Raw genomic sequence first — 16459 nt, forward strand, 5'->3', positions numbered from 1 at the left:
TGGATTTCCCAGTCCGGCTATATATGCTCTAATGATTAATAAATCTCTTCTTGCAAAAATAATAATTAATAAATCTCATTTTTGATTAAAAAAAACTCACTGTGCTATTGCTCAATACAAATCGGGCGAGCGCCCGGAATTTCTCCATGAAATTCGCGCCCGCGGGTTCCCTCCATTCTGCCAGAGCGCGCGCGGAAAGCACACACACAATTTAGCCAGGCCAGCGATCCGCGTCGAAACGCATCCAGCCCGTCCATCCCAAAAGCGGCGAACGGCTGGTATCGCTTGACATCATCGATCCGCGGCACCACCCCTCCACCAATCAGCTCTCGCCTCTCCCATCTATAAAATTCTCCGCCCCCTCCCCGTCTTCCCACATCTCATCTGCAATTACCCACCATCTCCTCCATATCCTCCGGCGAAACCCAGCCCCAGTCCACCCCACCGTCCGCATCCATGGCGCCCAAGGCCGAGAAGAAGCCGGCGGCGAAGAAGCCCGCGGAGGAGGAGCCCGCGGCGGAGAAGGCCGAGAAGACTCCCGCCGGGAAGAAGCCCAAGGCCGAGAAGCGGCTGCCGGCGGGGAAGTCGGCCGCCAAGGAGGGCGGCGACAAGAAGGGCAAGAAGAAGGCCAAGAAGAGCGTGGAGACGTACAAGATCTACATCTTCAAGGTGCTGAAGCAGGTGCACCCCGACATCGGCATCTCCTCCAAGGCCATGTCCATCATGAACTCCTTCATCAACGACATCTTCGAGAAGCTCGCCGGCGAGGCCGCCAAGCTGGCGCGGTACAACAAGAAGCCAACCATCACGTCCCGGGAGATCCAGACCTCCGTCCGCCTCGTCCTCCCCGGCGAGCTCGCCAAGCACGCCGTCTCCGAGGGCACCAAGGCTGTCACCAAGTTCACCTCCTCTTAGGCTGTTCGTCTTCCTGTGTCTCGTAGTTAGCTGTTCGGGTGTGTTTGTGGCCGTGTTATCCTGTAAGAATCGCACCGCGATGTTTCTGGATCTCGAGAAATGGTAATGGTGCCTGCCTCAATGTTCAGTACGTACATGCTAGTCTTATTTTGTTCTGGTCTTGAATTCTTGATCTCGAGTCAAGGTGCTGATCCTCTCCTTTCTGAGAATCATGTGCTCTTATCGGCGGTCTTAGACTTTGCTTTTCCAAATTCTGTGTGAGATTGTACTGTCTGTTAAATTTGCTGCCCCATGACACGATCTTCCAGTTCTGGAGCCATGTTTCGTGCATCAAAACGAAAAAATCAATTGGCCGGAAGTTCTGTCGCTCCTAAAAATCAATCGAGTTCATGTCAACCGGTGTCGTTCCAGTGGGAGCGAAAAGTTGTACCACATGATTCGTTTTGCAATAATGCCAACAGCAGTTCCGAATTTCTGCTCGACGGATCTGATAGTTCGTTCCAAGTGGTTTATGACTTCTGTTTCATTACTGTTTGTTTGTTTGTCCCAGTCTTCTGTTTCATGGCTGATATGCTTCCTTTCCTAATCGCACTGCACATCCATTTTTGGTACTCGAAATGCGACAGTATTCAGGCAATTTCAGTTCCCGTTGCAGTCCAGCAGGCATTGCTTTGTAGTTGGACACTGGTAATTCAGAGAGTACGCTGTATGCTCTCCAAGATCAGCCGCACAACCGCCTCACCGTCGTGGTAGCAGTAACATCGTACTAGCAGGACGGCAGCCAAACTTAGCTGGTTGATCGGTGGCAGGAACGCCGTGCGGCGAGAGCACGGCGCGCCCTGGAGTCGTCAAGTGTATGGCAAACAGAAACTAGTCTATGAAAACATGCAATATTCTGCAGTTCAAACTTCCAATGCAATCGATCACATCAATTACTGACAGTAATATCAGATGCGATCTTCAGTGTGTTATGTTGCCTGGCTTCTGCTGCTGTTCAATTCCGGTTCCAGGTCTGCCAAGAATTCGACCTGGGTTCATCCCAGTTCTAGCTTAATTTAAGTACTTGGACATTATATAGAGGCTGTGTCAATTAATTTGGACCAGAGGGAGTACATAAATCTTCAAACAAGCAAGAGCTCCAGATTTATTTTTAACCAAGATAAATGCCATAGATACATCCTTTATTTCCACCGGGAAAAACACCAGACGGCATTGTATCAGAAGAATGCTTTCTATGTTTATTTTGACCATCGTGCACTCGATATGTTCCCAAACAAGAATTAGTGAGCGTAACAACAACACAGGGCCAAGATGAATGTAAGAGTACCGGTAACAAGCTGGTTCATCCATCACGTGATTAAATCCACTGCAGTGTTCACTACCTGGATGCAAACGCAACAAGCTTACAATGGCCGTTGCTTTCCAAGACAAAATTATATCAGTAACTAGAGCCACCACTGCACATGCTTCGCTCTATTTACATCATCGCATGACGCATCATGACGTAGATCCTTTGCTGCCCGTAGTCATGAAAGATTCACCGCATCCACACTCCCCTTTCGAGTTCGGGTTTATGAACACAAACTCTGACCTGCAACGCAAGCCACTATCAGTAACCAACAAGAGGTAAGCCAATGGAGGTTGAGAACAAGCATGTTCTTCACAGAAATTAGAGACCATACCTGAGTGGATCATCAACGAAGTCCATCTTGGTGCCGATCACATGCATCAGGGCCTTGGGGTCAATCAGTACTTTCACACCCTTCTCTTCAACAAGCTCATCAAACTTCCCTTTTTCTTCTGAACAAGGAGAGATTCAACTTTGGCACGGACAGCAGAAAACAGACGAAAGAAAATGCGGAAGCTAGTTCAATCTACACAATGATAAGATGATGCTACAGTCGATATCTATTCTTGGTTTGTTAAATTAGGCTCAAAAGTTCTTGAAAAAAATAAATTAGGCTCAAAAGATTGATCTATCAATGGACAGAAATAGCACCCCGTTAATTTGTATGAATATCTGACCAATGCTACGGTTGATATGCATTCTTGGTTTGGGAAATTAAGCTTAATAGATTGATATATTTACTAACAAAAAATAAATGTGTGCCACGCTGGGCACGGCTCACTAATCTGTACCAACATCTGACCAAGGCTGTATAATTGTACATACGGGCAAGGCTTTTTATGACACAGGTCGGGCAAAAACATTAGATCGACGAACTAATAATTGGAGAAATTGTTCAACCAGATGTTACTAAGAAAACTAAACATGATAGGAGTTGAACAGCACAGCCTACATATCGCACGAATGTTCAGACTACTAAACATCATGGCCTCGCTCTAACATAACAAACATTTAAGCAAACAAAATATACAGCATGAAACCCTGCATATTAGATGTTGGAGGATGGGGGCAGGGCCAAGCAATATAACAGCGATTTCACGTTGTAACTTATGAATGCGTATGTTCACTTCCCCTCCTCTTCTACTTATACAACAATCTCAAAGAAATGGTATACCAGGGACATGGACAGATTGATTACCTGACAAATTAATTCACTAAGCTTGGTGAGATTATCTGGCCATTTAATTCACTAGGTTTGGCCAGATTATGTGGCCATTAATTCACTAGGTTTAGACAGATTATGTGGCCATTTAATTCACTAGGTTTGGCGCGTATATTGCTGTAACATTGAAGAGTTTCTGCATAATATTTTGCAAGATGCAAAGCATGGTAGCTTCATACCTCTGAAATGCTGAACTAATTAACTTGAAACTCACGCATTGGAACAGCAACACCGGGCAATACAACATGCAATATATACCAGTTGAACCTATGAATATGTTCACTTCCCCCCTCTGAAACTTGTACAGCGATATGGCATGCGAGAATTAAATTATCAGGCCAGTTGATTTCATTAGGTTTGCTGTGTATATCGCTGTAACATCGCAGGGTCATCTAAACAAAATTTTGCAAGATGCAGGGCACGACAGCTTCATCCCTCTAAAACACCGAACCACCAGCAACAAGGGAATTTCAACATGAAACAAATACGCTGGAAACGCGAAGCTAGCATACCGGCATAATTCAGCGTGTAGGACAGCCCATTGCAGCCGCGCGCCTTGACGCCAAGGCGCAGGTAGGGCCGCTGCCTGAGGTCGAGGAGGTGGCGCACCCTGGCCGCCGCGGCCTCCGTCAGGGTGAGCGCCTGCTTCCGGGCGGCCGCCCCCGCCCTCTGCCCCGCGGCCCTCAGCGCGGACGACGACATGGTTCGCCGGCGCGGCGGCAGGCGCGATTCGTCTTGGCAGGAAGGGCCTTGCGCGGCAAGATTACGCCGGGGCGCCCTGGATCTTCTCCCTCCTGGCGCGGGTGCTCTCCTTCCAAGGTCTCCGATCGAGGGCGCCGGCAGCAGCGGCGCGGCTGGATCGGCGGTGCCGGGGCGCGCTGGCGTGGGGCCGTAATCCCCTTTCGACGAATGGACGGACGAATTTGGGGTGGACGGAGGCGTCTGGAAACTGCTCAGGTTATTGGTTCCTCTGGGCCAGACCCATTCGGCCCATCAACTTTGGATTTGGTAGTTTTTTTAGCTGCCTGCCACTTTATAGGTTTTTCTTCAACAATTTCTTTCGTGCCAGAAATTCATAGGAAAATCAAACTTTGACACGCTCACCGTTGTGCGTGCCGATTTACCTGGCTCGGTGTCTCAAGCTCCTCGACAAGTTTGCCTTCGCCACCGGCTTAAATATCACTCCCTTTTTTTTTTTGGTGAATAAGACACACATACAATTTGAAATCGTGTTTGACCACCGGTTTAACAAACAAAACGTGGGTTATGTGAGACAAAAGTCATACCATCGAACTCGTATTTGAAGAAAGCTTTTTATGGTATAATTTTGAAGTCACATAATTCATGTATTACTAGTCTAAATGATGATCAAAGTTAAACATTAACATACATGCACACCTTATTGGAAGAGCACTGCTATGCACACGATGCATTCACACAGGAGAAGTCACTTTGGATTGCCTCGTTTTTAAAATCCGTGTGGCTTCTAATCATGTCGTGCACGGATCGTGCATGAACAGATTGTGCATGCAACACTCTCGTATTGGAAGGGAGTAACTCTGATCCTCATGCATGCCATAATGGTGTGCTCGACGAAGTTGGTCAGATCCTCGGGTTAACATTAAAGGCATCCTCCAAACATACTACACCTCTCTCACAGTTTACAGGGCGTGCGCATATCCCTAGATCATCAATTTGACCAACCTAATACAAGTCATATATTAAAAAAAATATACCAATATAAACTTGAGATGTTCTATTTTCAAACGGTATAGTTATTGTGTTATATAATTTATGTTAGGGTGCTAAAATTGACAACCTAGGTATACGCGCAGGACTTGTAAACTGAAACGGAGGTAGTACCTCCCCCCCTCTGTTGTGTGAGAAGAAAGCAGTCAAGCCCCCATGCCAGGGCAGACATATACCTCCCTGGTTGGCGGTAGAATTATGCTAATCAACGCGGTCCTTGATGCCCTTCTAGTGCATTGATGAAGGTGGTGGAGCTTCATCCATCTGTCGGTAAAGCGATGGACGCATTGCACCGCTCCTTCCTCTAGGCAAACGTTTGACAGGTTTTGGGAGCTCAATACCTTGTTGCCTGAGGGTGCGATTGTCACCAAAGGAGGAGGGTGGTCGTGCGAATAAGTAATTTTACCGGTGTCGGGATGTACCGGTGGGCAATCCACCCTCCGTCATTTTCATCAAGATCCGTGCAGGTTTTATACTCTATTTTCAGATATCAGACTACACATAGCAATACATGTACCAGTGTCAGATATTGTCAGCTTTTACAGAAGAGAGAGAGAGAGTTAGAGTAGAGACAATGGTGCATGCATGCATGCATTCACTCACGGGATACATATGACATGCATTTTATTTTCATCCACATATTTTTAATGACTTGTATCTTTTGAACCAAATGTTCATTATTGAAACTTTTTGTATATTTAAATTCGTGGTGACAAGATCTAGAGAACAAGATCAATTTTGGATATGTTTGAAATATATTTTATTTTATATGTTTCAATTATCTTTGAAATCACTTTCATAAAACACTAAATTGTTTCACTATTTTAAGAAGTTTTTTCTAGTGTTTCGCTCATTTTCACAAACTGCAATATGAAACTCACAAAGACACAGATATATTTGATATAGTAGTAAAATAGAAGTTTAATATATTCAATTTAGACGTGTTTGACTGCAACTTAGACGTGTTTGAAATAGTCAATTTCACATATTTTAAATAAACCTATTTCACTAATTTCTTATTTCTATATTTTAATTATTTTTAATATCGCTTTCATAAAACATAAGATTGATCCTCTATTTCATAAAAGTGTTTTTGAATGTTTCGCTAATAGAAGTTAAAAAATCATTTCACTCGTTTCAAAAATAGATTTCACACATTTCAGAAAACACATTACTCTCATTTGCAATACTAATTTCGCTGCAAATTTAAGAAATATATTGAAATATATTCCGCTCATAAAAAATATCAGTTTCAAACACTGAAAAATTAGTTTCACAACAAAAATTGGTTTTATTTCACTTTTATTCAAATAACTTATTTCACTCATTTCAGAAAACACACTGCACTCATTTACAAAATATATATTTCACCCATTTCACTAGTTTCAGAAAACTGATTTCACTCATTACAAAATATATATGAGAAACTAATTTCGCTTCGTATTTATGAAAAAAAATTGAAACATATTTCACTCAGCAGAAATATCAGTATCACACAATGAAAAAGTCGTTTCACACCAAAATATATATTTCACTTTTTTCAAATAACTCATTTCACTCATTCAGAAAACACACTACAGTCGCTCAATTGAAATAATATATTTCACTTGTTTCAGAAAACTGATTACACTTATTACAAAAGATAAATTTTACTAGTTTCAGTAAAACACATCACAGTTACTCCATTGAAGAAACAATTTCACAAGCTAGAATATGAAACTCACAAAAAAAACTATATTCGGAAAAGTGTTTCAATCATTTCAATAACTGATTTCAATCATTTCAAAAATTGTAATTTGAAATGAGTGAAATTAATATTTTGATATGATTGAAATAGTAAAAATTAAACTAGTTTAAATATATTCAAGATTTGTATCATTATAAAGATCTTATGTTCAAGAATTTGAATATATGAAAATTTTAAATAATAGAACAAAGCTGTAAAAATATTGGTCATCTAAAAATATAACCAAAAATAAAATGCATGGATTTGTTTGAGAGAGGGGAGAGATGCTGCATGCATGCGTACATTCCACTGCTCCCTGGCATGGACCCTACTAGTCTGACATTGATTTGACTATATACAAAAGGTCACCTGTCTCAATACATGATTATACATATGGATGGACCCTACTTATGCACAGATCATAAAGCATGTGGAGGATGGATGCGGCTCCGGTACATCCCGCCTCCGGTAAAAAGGAGTTTGCGGGTGGCCGTGTCATTCGCTCTGTCGCCACCTACAATAAGTGCCTCCTCCTCAGGTTGTTGCTCCGTCTTCACTCTGTCCGTGGCAAATTTGACAATTTTGACCTGGAAACGAAATAAATTCACAGAATGAACTGGGTGCGAAACTATTTCACACCCCTAACCCTTTTGTGTAGCGCCCGCCACGCCGGTGCCACACCCTACGGTGCAGCGCCTAGCTCCGGGGCGTTGCACCTCTGTCCACCGCGGCAGCCCATGGCCCCGCACCCATTAGTGCAACGCCTCCGAGCTAGGCGCTGCACCTGTAATGTGCAGCGCCTAGCTAGGCGCTACACGTGTAATGTGCAGCGCCTAGCCGCTAGGCGCTGCACTGTGACTTATCTGCAAACGCGCCAGCCCTCTCCTCCCCCACCCTCCCCATTGGCAGTTACAGAAAAACAGGGCGGCGACCATCTGCACTCCCCCTCTCAATCCCCTCTCCCAAATCCTTCCGATCCGACGATTTGGTCCGTGCATTTGTTCACCAATCCATCGTAGAAGGTACTCTCCTCCGATCCCCTTCTTTCTATCCATAGAAAATATTATATTTTGAAGATTTGGGGAACCCTTGTTTGAATCTTGCATGTATTAGATTTGGGCAACTTTTGTTTGAATCTTGCATATATTGGATTTGGGGAACCCTTGTTAGATTAGAATGTGGTTTGGATAGATAGGTTGACATGTTATTTATATAGTTTGGATACATAGATTGACATGTTATTTCTATGGAGAAGTAGATTGACATGTTATTTGTATGGAGAAGTAGATTGACATGTTATAGTTTGGATACATAGATTAACATGTTATTTGTATGGAGAAGTAGATTGACATGTTATTTCTATGGAGAAGTAGATTGACATGTTATAGTTTGGATACATAGATTGACATGTTATTTGTATGAAGTAGGCCCAAGTAGGGGGAAGCACCATATGCTTTGGATCTTGCATGTAGTAGGCCTACTTTAGTTTTTTTGAATTGAAAAGATAATCGTGTTGACAAGAATGCTTTGTTGAAATTGTTAGGATGGTTTGGCTTCTCGATGATCATTGGGACAAACAACACCGGTCGTACGCTATGTCGGTGCAGCAGCGGGTAATACTGAAAGTGGCCGGTGTTATGAATTTCGTATGTTTTTTCAAACACAAATGCCCCATATGTAATGTTATGATTTGTTTGTTTGTAGGAGCTTGCACCTCTGAAGCTTCGGTCTCACGGGATCAGCCTTGGAGGGATGCGCTATGATGAGCGGTACACACCTTATGTTAGGGAGGCAGGACTTCTCCCTTTCATTGAGTTGGTCCGCCGGTCGACGCCACCCAACAATGCTGCAGCACTCACCGCGCTTATTGATCATTGGAGGCCGGAGACACACACTTTTCATCTTCGGACCGGGGAGATGACCGTGACGCCGCAGGATATTGCTATGATCACCGGTCTTCCTATCGATGGCAATCCTTTATGTATGAACACCGATTCTGAAGGGTGGCGTGCGCAGATGCAAGCCCTTATCGGTATGGTTCCTCCGGAGCCTCGGGAGCCAGAAAGGGAACATAAGAAGAAGGAAAGAGTCGCAGTGGGCGCCACTTTCACGTGGATATCATCGAACTTCGCTCATTGCCCCGATGATGCTAATGAGGACATGGTGAAGACATATGCTCGTGTCTACATGTGGTACGTGATATCGAGGACAATGTTTGCTGATGGCACAAGCAAGAATGCTCCATGGATGTGGCTGAAGGCGTTGACCGTCTTCGATAGCAAATGGAGTTGGGGTTCGGCGACACTAGCTTACTTGTATCGACAGGTATGAAGTTGTTTCCTTTTCACTTCATTGATACATTATCAATGCGCTCTTGCGGCAAATTTGACCATGTTCTTTTTTATGTGCAGTTGGACGATGCCAGTTGTAGGCACACTGGAGGTATTGGTGGTTGTCTGCTCGCACTTTCCATATGGAGCTGGGAGCGTTTGCCGGTTGGACGACCTAAGACCGTGAAGGACGAGGATTGGGACGATAAAGACGACCCACTACGGCTCCCCACTTGGGCTTACAAGTGGGATGTGTTAAATGAGACGACGGATGATCCCTCGGTAATGTACAAGTTGTACAAGAGCGAGCTGGACGCGATCACGCCTGAGCAGGTGAACCGACCTTGCATAAGTGATTATCATGCTTGTATCTTCACTCGATATCAATTTTGCATTCAATCCCATTTTGCAGGTGGAATGGGAGCCGTATGGAAAAGGAGAGAGTTTTGGTAACCCTATAGAGTTCAGGCTTAATCCGATGTGCATTAGGGATAGGGATCTCTGGCATATGCGGTGCCCACTGATATGCAACTGGGCGGTTGAGCTTCACCTGCCACATTGGGTGTTCCGCCAGTTTGGTTTGTTCCAGCCACACCCGCCAGAGTGGGAGGACACGGACAAGTTGCTACACGCGTAAGATATAATTAACCTTGAGCAATAGCAGCTTCTCGACGGTTTCGATGATGCTAATATTCTGTTTCTAACTTGCAGGTTGGATAGGAAAAAGCAACGGAAGACCAAGGATTGGGCCAACCATCACAGGAAGTATGTCGTGCAGTTCGCTCTTAGTGTGGAGCAAGCAAGGGCTGGAAAACGAGCCCAGCTTCGTGAGCACTGCCCGATCGCGTTCAACAACTATCTCGCATGGTTTCTTGCAAGTACCCGCGTGGAGGTATGCCAGCCGGCGTATGCTGAGGAGATTCTGGAAGAACCCACCGTTTTTGATGAGGTAGCCCAGCACCAGTACAACGCATTAGTCAGGAAAGGCAGCTCGGTGATCCCTTCAGCTCCAATGATGAACTTTGTGGTTAGCCCTTTTTGCTTTTCCATTCGCACTTTTCACATCTTCGCTTGCCTAACACTTTGATACCGTTTCTGTTCATAGCGTGCCCAGATCAAGAAAGCAGCTGACGAGACCGAGACTATTTTGGAAACAACCCCGGCTGGCAAAAGCGATGGGGAAGGTGCACTTCGAGAATTCATTAAGGTTCAAATCTCCTTCAAACTAGCACTTAACATTTGTTGGTACGTTCCATGTCTCATTCACTTGTACATGTTGCAGCGCCAGGGCCAAAAGTTAAGGCGGCTATCAAACCTTTTTGGTTGTCGTGACCCCGAGTATGTATCACCAGAACGGTCTAGGTCGGCGACACCATCAGATCCCGCTTCGGGGCAGAGCCATGGTGAACCTTTCGAGGATGAGGATGTGGGTGCGGTCACCCAAGAGGTATGTCATGACGATATATATCCATTTGTTGATGCATTGCTAACTATATCCTCACACACGGTCTTTCCATATATTTTGTTGATGCATAGGTTGCTGATGATATGACCTTGGGGACGTACCGGGCTCGGTCTGCATACGAGTTGAAGCCTAGGAGGGGAATCAACAAGTACACACCTGAAGACTTCACCCAAAGAGGCAAAAGGACGGTCGGCACCTCGCGGATGGCGGCTTTGGATGACTATTTGGATGACGATGTCGAACCGGAGGCGGAGCCGGAGCCGGAGCGGGTTCCTCTTCCTAGGAAGGTGAAGAAGATAAGCGTCAAGAGGGGGGGAGGACCCAGGAAGCGTGGAAAGCACTAGTCATCTTAGTTTTTTTATAATGTTGAACTTCGAGTGCGAATTGTTATGTCGTTGAACTTGTAGTGGTGGTAGCTCTATGGTCAACTGGAACTTATTGTGATGGTTCTTTTCTAAGAAATGATGTCTTTTGTGAACCCTTTTTGAACCTGAATGTTTGTTATACTAATTGTTGAACTGTGGCTGAAAAAGACCCAGTAGAGGGGGGAGGAGGCACAGTAGGTAGGCCTCAAGTTTCAGGCAAAAAATTGCTAAGTGTTTGTGCAGCGCCTAGCTTGGAGGCGCCACACTCTATAGTGCAGCGCCTGCGTGCTAGGCGTTGCACTGTAGAGTGCTCGCCGCACTCTACAGTGCAACGCCTAGCACGCAGGCGCTGCACTATAGAGTGTGGCGCCTCCAAGCTAGGCGCTGCATATGTCTGTAACTAGCCATACTTCTGTTGCTTTTCTGGATAGCTGCAGACATGTGCAACGCCTAGCTTGGAGGCGCCGCACTCTACAGTGCAACGCCTAGCTCGCAGGCGCTGCACTATAGAGTGTGGCGCCTCCAAGCTAGGCGCTGCACATGTCTGCAACTAGCCATACTTCTGTTGCTTTTCTGGATAGCTACAGACATGTGCAGCGCCTAGCTTGGAGGCGCCGCACTCTACAGTGCAACGCCTAGCTCGCAGGCGCTGCACTGTAGAGTGTGGCGCCTCCAAGCTAGGCGCTGCACATGTCTGCAACTAGCCATACTTCTGTTGCTTTTCTGGATAGCTACAGACATGTGCAGCGCCTAGCTTGGAGGCGCCGCACTCTACAGTGCAACGCCTAGCTCGCAGGCGCTGCACTATAGAGTGCGGCGCCTCCGAGCTAGGCGCTGCACTGGTCTGTAGCTATGCAGCCAGAACAGAAGGTACTTTACAGTTTGAGGCACTTGGACTTGGACTTAGTGAATATTTTAGCTATACAGAGAGCCACAACAGCTAGGCGCCACATGGTAGATTGCAGCGCCCAAGTACTTCACGACACATAGTAGTTCATAACACATAGTACTTCACGACACATAGTAGTTCTTACAACCAAATCAAAGAGGAGACATAGTAGTTCACCGCACATAGAAGTTCACACAACCAAATCGAGGAGGAGACATAGTAGTTCACGGCACATAGTAGTTCACAACCAAATCACATTGGAGACATAGTAGTTCACAACCAAATCGAAGAGGAGACATAGCTCTATTGCGTAGAGCAAGGCCCCTTTCCCTTCTTCTTCTTCCTCTCTTCTTCCTCTTCCTCCTCCCTTTTTCTTATGAGGTGAGCCTCCTTAACCACCCTCTCCATGAATATCTGATTGTCCCTCTCTTCTTTTTCAGCTGCAATTGCCCAAAGCTTCATGGTTCTTTCTTCAAAATCCTGTTGATGCTTCTTCTGTGCCTCCTCAATTTGCCTCATCAACGCTTGCTCCCTAGCGCGCATCGCATTTGCCGCACTCTGTTTTCGCTTCCTCTCCTTCTCAAGCTCCTCTTCCTTCTTCTTCTTTAGCTTGGCTGCATCCTCCTCTCTAAGCTTCTTCGCAGCCTTCTCCCACCATCCGGCCATCTCATCTTCGCCATCCTCCTTCATCGTTGGTTTGTTGGGTTGGGAAGCCGCCATACCTACAATGAGTGAAACATAATGGTTAGTAAGGACAATAAGAACAAATGGAAGCACATATGAAAAAGAAGAACATATGAAAAAACAAGAACATATGATACATTATAGTTAGTGAGGAACATACGGAAACGGTCCATCTAGGTATCCAAACATTCCTCTATAACGAACTTGCGCTTGTCCATCACCACGGCCAAGTCCACCACCAAGGCCAAGACCATCACCAAGGCCGAGACCATCACCACGGCCATTACCACCACGTCGAGCTCTTCCACCACCACGGCCGAGACCACCACCACCACCTCTACCACCACCACGGCCTCTTGTAAGTCCAAGTTGCCGACCTCTTTGTTGCCTAGATCCTCTTTGGCTAACACTTGGTTGGCTAGGCACTTGTTGGCTACCACTTGGTTGCCTTGGCACTTGTTGGCTACCACTAGGTTGGCTAACACTTGGTTGGCTAGGCACTTGTTGGCTACCACTTGGTTGCCTTGGCACTTGTTGGCTACCACTAGGTTGGCTACCACTTGGTTGGCTTGGCACTTGTTGGCTACCACTAGGTTGGCTACCACTTGGTTGGCTCCCTTGTGTAGCTCCATGTTGGCTTGTGCTTGCATCATTTTTCTTGGACCTTTTCCTTGGTTTGGTACATTTTCTTTTGTTGTGGCCATGACCTTTGCACTCCCCACAACGGGAGCTCTCACGAGGCTCTTGGAATTGGTCGTTGCCCGCTTCACGGCGCCCACCATGGCCCCATCCGTCCATGTCGCCTCTAAGACGCTTTGTCTTACGTCTACCCCGTTTAACAACCTTCAACTCCGGATCCGGCCATAGTTGAACTCCATGATACTCCGGCCATTGTGATTGGTCAAAGTATGGGTGAAAGCGGGGAGCCCATGTTTTCTTCACCGTCATGATTGAGAACTCCGACTCCCTCACGGTGCGTGGGTGATTGATGTCCACATTCCTAACGCGGCCGGCGGCATACAAATGTGAGCATGGGAGATGAAGCAACAATGGCCTCCCGCAAGTGCAATCACATTGTGTTAACGACACCTTGAAAGCCCGACCTCCATGTTGCCGGCCATCATTTGTGGTTCCTCCTGGCTCTTTCACTTCGTACTTCCACTCTTCATTGTCATATAATATAGCTTCTTCTGAGTCCGCCTTCCGTGATTGAAATAGCAACCATTCATCAACTTTGGGTGGGAACTTGTACTTCTACTTCCGTGGGTTCTCACCCGCTATCTGTGCATCGGTTTCCATCGAGTACTTTACAAAGTACGCATTCATCTTGTCAAATGTGTATTGAACTATTGCCGTCACGGGTAATCCACGTGCACCTTTGAGCACCCTATTGAAGCATTCGGCCATATTGCTTGTCATTTGACCGTATCTCCGGCCATCTTCATCAAAAGCACGTGCCCACTTGTTCCGGTATTGAATGTGCCTATTGAGAAAGTCTTGACCCCCGGGATCAAGTTTTTTGTGTGCGAGCAATTTGTTGTACAAAGTGGCGAAGCGCTTATCGGAGAAAGCGAGACAACAATCTTGAAGATCATCGGCCAACTCCTTCAGGCCACATGCCCTATAGAAGTTCGAACAAAAGTGCCTCATGCACCAGCGATGGTGCAACGGAGCATGCCCGGGAATGTCAATCTCCACGGCGTTAAGAATTCCTTGATTCCGATCCGATATGACACAAATTTCCCTTTGAGCGGGTAACACCTTCGTCCTCAAAAGATGCAGAAACCACTCCCAGTTGTCATTGTTTTCCACCTCAACCAAAGCAAATGCCAATGGCAACACCCAGTTATTGGCATCACTTGCTATCGCAACCAACAAGGTTCCCTTGTATTGTCCGGTCAAGAACGTGCCATCAATTGCGATGACCGGCCTACAATGTTCGAAAGCCCTCACACATTGTTCAAACGCCCAAAAAGCACGGCCAAATACTCTGACTTTCCTTCCTTCATGAACCGTTGTTTGGTGCCCATGAGGCTCGACCACATGAACCATGCCCGGGTTTGTCGCGGCCATGGCTAACAACAACCTAGGGATTCGGTTGTATGCTTCCTCCCATGTACCATACAACATCTTAAATGCGGCTTGCTTCGCCTTCCATGCCTTGCTGTATTTCACCTTGTAATGAAAGATGGCTTTCACAAGGTCAATGACATGTTGGACGCTCATTGTTGGAAGTGTGGATATTGAGTTGGAGAGCCTGTAAGCGATGAACTCGGACGTGAGTTGTTTGTGGTCTTCGGACACAATCTTGCCATCCACCCTTTTGCCTTGGCACATGTGAGTTGGCACACAACTCACTACATGCCAAGTAGGACCTCCTTTCCATGGTCTTGCACGCACAATCCACGGACAACCGCCACGGCGTCTTGCCACTCCTTGTTGGACCTCCTTTCCACGACCTCTACCACCACCACGGCCTCTTGTAAGTCCAAGTTGGACCTCCTTTTCATCTTCACATGCACATGCAACCGTGTAGCGCACATTGACGTCCGAGTGCACCACCTTGTGTGGACGATAATGCGTAACCGAGTAGTTGTCGAGCCACATCTTCAAATCCGACAAGCTGTCGAACTTAGAACCTTTAGCAATCCGGTTCTTGTCGTCTACCAAATCACGGTGAGAGCTTGGCCTAACCCCAAGAGGTACACATTGGCCACCATCTACCACGGCTTCATCCGCGAGACTAACATCCTTGAACAATGTAGTCCGATGATCCCGACCAAATACCTTCTCGAAAGCTTCGGCCTCCTTCACCGTGAGCCCCTCCGCATCAACTTGTTCATCGGGACCATCGTCATCCGAGTCCGATGCATATGCACGGGAAAAAGGGATGGAATGGTCCATTGTCTCTTGCAAATGATATTTGTCGAGATCACCCACATTGTTGTCATGGAGATCAACTTCATTGTCATCGTCCGCATACTCATCATTGTCCTCTTGCAAAGATTCATCTTGGTTGTTTCTATAAGGGCTCAATGTTGGCCTCACTTCTTGGGTCAAAAGAGGTTCAACAATTTCATCTCGCTTCAAGGATGGGGGGCTACTAGCAACCAAAGGGGAGGGGTTCCGGTTCAAGTCCAAATGCAAACTTGAATCAACCTTCTTCGTTGCAAATAACTCAAGAGCCTTGTCTAGTGATTCGGCCACCGTCTCCTTGTATGCAACCCAACGTTGCTCCGAGTTTACACGCATTGTCTTCCAACGGATGTGCATTCCAAAACCAACATTATGCCTTCCCTCCAACTCAATGATATCACTAGGGTCCATCCAATTCAAATCTTTCCTAACTTGTTGCAAGAGCTCCGCATAGCTAGGACTACTATCAAACACCATGTCAAACTCATCCGGGTCCGGTTCTTTATTGCCTTTCAAAAAGGCGTCTTTGTCCCCATGATGAACAAACACACATGTTCTTCCCATCCCTATAAGCAATGAACACAAGGTAACATTGCTTCCATGAGTACTAATCCATGGATTAACACCGAATACAAACCCTAATATATATATGAAACAACAACCCTAACCCTAACCATAACCCTAACCCTAACCATAACCATAACCCTAGCTCTAAACCTAACCCTAGCACCAACATAAGAACACCCATAAGAATAACCCTAGCATACTAACAAAGCCTAATCATAGAAATTGGCAAAAAAACATCTCACATCTCCATGCAAATCTCTAGATCCAAACAAAACTAGGGTTT

General features: G+C 46.0%; 2 protein-coding genes across 2 annotated transcripts; one reads left to right on the forward strand and one right to left on the reverse strand.

Moving 5' to 3' along the window:
• The first annotated feature begins 368 nt into the window (after window positions 1-368).
• Window positions 369-1049, forward strand: LOC109734398 (histone H2B.1). Its single transcript, XM_020293605.4, has one exon. The coding sequence runs from the start codon at window positions 457-459 to the stop codon at window positions 913-915; it is 459 nt and encodes a 152-aa protein (XP_020149194.1). The 5' UTR covers window positions 369-456; the 3' UTR covers window positions 916-1049.
• Window positions 1050-2058: 1009 nt separating this feature from the next.
• On the reverse strand, window positions 2059-4417 carry LOC109738705 (iron-sulfur assembly protein IscA-like 1, mitochondrial). Its single transcript, XM_020297792.4, has 3 exons — window positions 3998-4417; window positions 2598-2715; window positions 2059-2506 (listed from the first exon to the last, which is right to left on the reverse strand). Exons 1-3 carry the CDS (start codon window positions 4185-4187, stop codon window positions 2413-2415), a joined length of 402 nt encoding a protein of 133 aa, XP_020153381.1. The 5' UTR covers window positions 4188-4417; the 3' UTR covers window positions 2059-2412.
• Window positions 4418-16459: the final 12042 nt, after the last annotated feature.

This window comes from Aegilops tauschii, chromosome 4 (assembly GCF_002575655.3).
Source record: "Aegilops tauschii subsp. strangulata cultivar AL8/78 chromosome 4, Aet v6.0, whole genome shotgun sequence".
Lineage (NCBI taxonomy): Eukaryota > Viridiplantae > Streptophyta > Magnoliopsida > Poales > Poaceae > Aegilops > Aegilops tauschii.